We start from the raw sequence: 3617 nt of genomic DNA on the forward strand, positions 1-3617 counted from the left end.
CTACGAGTCATCACACAGTTAACCTTTCTCAAATTTCAAGTTCAGTATGGACAGTACATTGGTTCAGATACGAAGCTCTCAATATTGCATTAGAAATATGTTTTCTGTCTATATGGGCATACCAAAAACTTGCCCTGTGTCGTACTTCCGTATGTTTCGGCTTGAGATCAAGTAACTAATGATTAGGGAGCAAGAGGGTTAAAGATAATATTATTTTATTTTTGATAGCATACAAAGTAAGCATTCTTCACTGACTTAGCATGATACAGCGCCTAACATCTAAATTATGTAAACGCGGCTGGAAAGTGGAAACATATCTTGAAGCAGAGGCGTAACAAAGACAGTTAGCTTTCTGAATTCACCCGAGGCACAATAATATATCTGCTGTAAGAAATATTTTACATGGGTTTTACAGGGGAATCGAGCGACCGTCTTCCTCCTCGCGCCGCTCTGCTTGCTCCACCCCCGACCAGCAGTTGCCTCGCTGCCGGCCACGCCGCCCTCATCCCTCAACCCTGCCCTCCCCTAACCTCCGCTGCGACGCCTCCGTCAGCGTCGTCCTCGCCCCTGCCCCCACCACCGGCGGCCGGTGGCTCCCGCCCCCGCCCTCGACCCTGCCCTCCTCTAATCACAGGCCGGGCAGGTCACTGACAAGCTCCGCTGCCAGCCCCACCCAACCGCCGTCTCCCGCCGCCCAGCTGTGTCGCCCGCCACCACCGCCGTGTCATGCCCCCCCCCCCCCCCAACGCCCTTCTAAGTCCGCCAAAGATGGAGAAGAAGAGATGGAGAGCATGGGAGCGGGGCCGCGTCGTCGCGCTAGAGCACGATGGTTGCGTATTTGCGATACTAAAACCAACTTAGTCTTTTCTACAAGCAAATTCAATCTTTAAATGCAACTTAAATAGATATATGCTGCTTTTTTTCCTGCACGTACACCTTAAATTCCCGTGGCAACATGAGGGGACTAAAACTAGTATTAAGATAGTAGTTGGAATTTAAATAGGAGTACGTGCTCGTATAGTTGCTAAATTGTTTCAAGTCAATACTACTTTTCTAAACGAAAGCAAATGTGAAAGGTGTGAGCCAATCACATCGCTCCCTAGCATGTTGCTCGGGCCCACATGATCCGTAGTAGTCTGGCACTGTCCTCGTCGGCAGAATGGCAACGTGCCCGCCCCTTGTTGCTTGTGCTTGTACAGCCTGTGTGGGCTTCCACACGCTGGCAACTGACACTGTACTCTCTGTCTCGATCTAGCCTCGCTCCTCCCCTACATAACGGATATCGGAGCGTGATGATCCATCGATGGAGCTGAGCTGAGCTGAGCTCACCACCACCACACACGGGAGATAGCTAGCTAGCAAGCCAGCAGCGACGACTTGGCAGCTAGCTAGCTAAGCCATGCTGCCGTCCTTCGTGTCGCCGACGGCGAGCGCGTCGGTGACGCCTCCGCCGCGGCCGATACCAGGCAGCTACGGGCCGCCGGTGCTGGGCCCGCTGCGGGACCGCCTGGACTACTTCTGGTTCCAGAGCCAGGACGAGTTCTTCCGGAAGCGCGCGGCGGCGCACCGCAGCACCGTGTTCCGCACCAACATCCCGCCCACCTTCCCCTTCTTCGTCGGCATCGACCCGCGCGTGGTCGCCATCGTCGACGCCGCCGCCTTCACCGCGCTCTTCGACCCGGACCTCGTCGACAAGCGCGACATCCTCATCGGGCCTTACAACCCGGGCACCGGCTTCACCGGCGGCACCCGCGTCGGCGTCTACCTGGACACCGAGGAGCCCGAGCACGCGCGCATCAAGACCTTCGCCATGGACCTCCTCCACCGCAGCGCCCGCAGATGGCCCGTCGATTTCCGCGCCGGCGTCGGCGCCATGCTCGACACCGTGGACGCCGAGTTCGCCGGCAAGGCCACCGACGACAAGCCCTCCGCCAGCTACCTCGTCCCGCTGCAGCAATGCATCTTCCGGTTCCTCTGCAAGGCGTTCGTCGGCGCCGACCCGTCCGCCGACTGGCTGGTGGACAACTTCGGCTTCACCATCCTCGACATCTGGCTGGCGTGGCAGATCCTGCCCACCCAGAAGGTTGGCCTCGTCCAGCCGCTGGAGGAGCTCCTCATCCACTCCTTCCCGCTGCCGTCCTTCCTCATCTGGCCGGGCTACTACCTGCTCTACCGCTTCGTCGAGAAGCACGGCGCCGAGGCCGTCGCCTACGCCGAGACGCAGCACGGCATCGGCAAGAAGGACGCCATCAACAACATCCTCTTCGTGCTCGGCTTCAACGCCTTCGGCGGCTTCTCCGTCTTCCTGCCCTTCCTCGTCGCCAAGGTCGGCGACGCCGCCGACGCCACGGGGCTGCGCCCGCGCCTGCGGGAGGAGGTGCGGCGCGCCATGGACAAAGACCCCGACGCCGACCTCGGGTTCGCCGCCGTCCGGGAGTCCATGCCGCTGGTGCGGTCCACGGTGTACGAGATGCTCCGGATGCAGCCGCCCGTGCCGCTGCAGTTCGGCCGCGCGCGCAGGGACTTCGTGCTGCGCTCCCAAGGCGGCGCCGCGTACCAGGTGTCCAAGGGCGAGGTGCTGTGCGGGTACCAGCCGCTGGCGATGCGGGACCCCGAGGTGTTCGACCGGCCCGAGGAGTTCGTGCCAGAGCGGTTCCTTGGCGACGACGGCGCTAAGCTGCTGCAGCACCTCTTCTGGTCCAACGGACCAGAAACGGCGCAGCCGGCGCCCGGGAATAAACAGTGCGCCGCCAAGGAGGTGGTGGTGGACACGGCGTGCATGCTGCTGGCCGAGATGTTCCGGCGGTACGACGACTTCGTGGTGGAGGGCACATCGTTCACCAAGCTCGTCAAGCGGCAGCCTTCTCCCAGCTTGTCGCCGGCAGCCGCCGCCGGAGCGCAACAGTGACATGGAGGATCGGTGACCACGTCGTCGCCGTCTCGCCGATGCCGGCCGTGTAGTAACGTGTAGAGGCCCTCCTTGTCATACATACTCTGTGTTCGATGGATCGGTGTCTCACCCGGCTGTTGATAATAAAAACACTTGTGCAATTGCAAAAGTGTGGATGGATACGCAGGCAGGACACACTTGTATAGTGAATTCGTTAGTGATGCTATTGCTGCTGCAAACAAATTAAATGAACATCATCTCCTCCTCAAATGACTTGTTTCTAGTCTCCCTTGTATCTTACTTTGAACTTTTGGTTTACTTTTTCATGGCATGTTGTCTAATTCATTTTGACCATTTATTTTCAACCAAAAATACAAAGGTTTTTTTATATAAAAGCTAAAAATACTCATAGGATTATTGAGAGTACTTCTCAAAACAAAACTATGCAAATATTTTTTGATCAGTTTTAGAAGTTTGATATATATACTCCGACCCCTCCACCCCAAAAAGATTGTGCATCTCATTCATTTCGAGGAGTCAAACTAAGTTCAAGAAAAAATATACAAAAAAATTAGTAATCTTTGTGATGTATAATAGGTATCATCTGACTTATAATTTAATATCTTTTTAATAAATACAAAGTTATATATCTAGTAAAAATTTAAAATTTTTGACTCATCCAAATGTGAGATATGCAAAAAAAAAAAAAAAAAAAAAAAAATCAAAA

The 3617-nt window shown here is 55.1% G+C and overlaps 1 protein-coding gene across 1 annotated transcript; it reads left to right on the plus strand.

The window, feature by feature from the left end:
• The first annotated feature begins 1211 nt into the window (after positions 1-1211).
• On the plus strand, positions 1212-3216 carry LOC136470809 (probable inactive linolenate hydroperoxide lyase). The gene has a single exon (XM_066468544.1). The coding sequence runs from the start codon at positions 1400-1402 to the stop codon at positions 2906-2908; it is 1509 nt and encodes a 502-aa protein (XP_066324641.1). The 5' UTR covers positions 1212-1399; the 3' UTR covers positions 2909-3216.
• The last annotated feature ends 401 nt before the right edge of the window (positions 3217-3617 follow it).

The sequence above is a fragment of the Miscanthus floridulus genome, chromosome 8, assembly GCF_019320115.1.
Source record: "Miscanthus floridulus cultivar M001 chromosome 8, ASM1932011v1, whole genome shotgun sequence".
NCBI lineage: Eukaryota > Viridiplantae > Streptophyta > Magnoliopsida > Poales > Poaceae > Miscanthus > Miscanthus floridulus.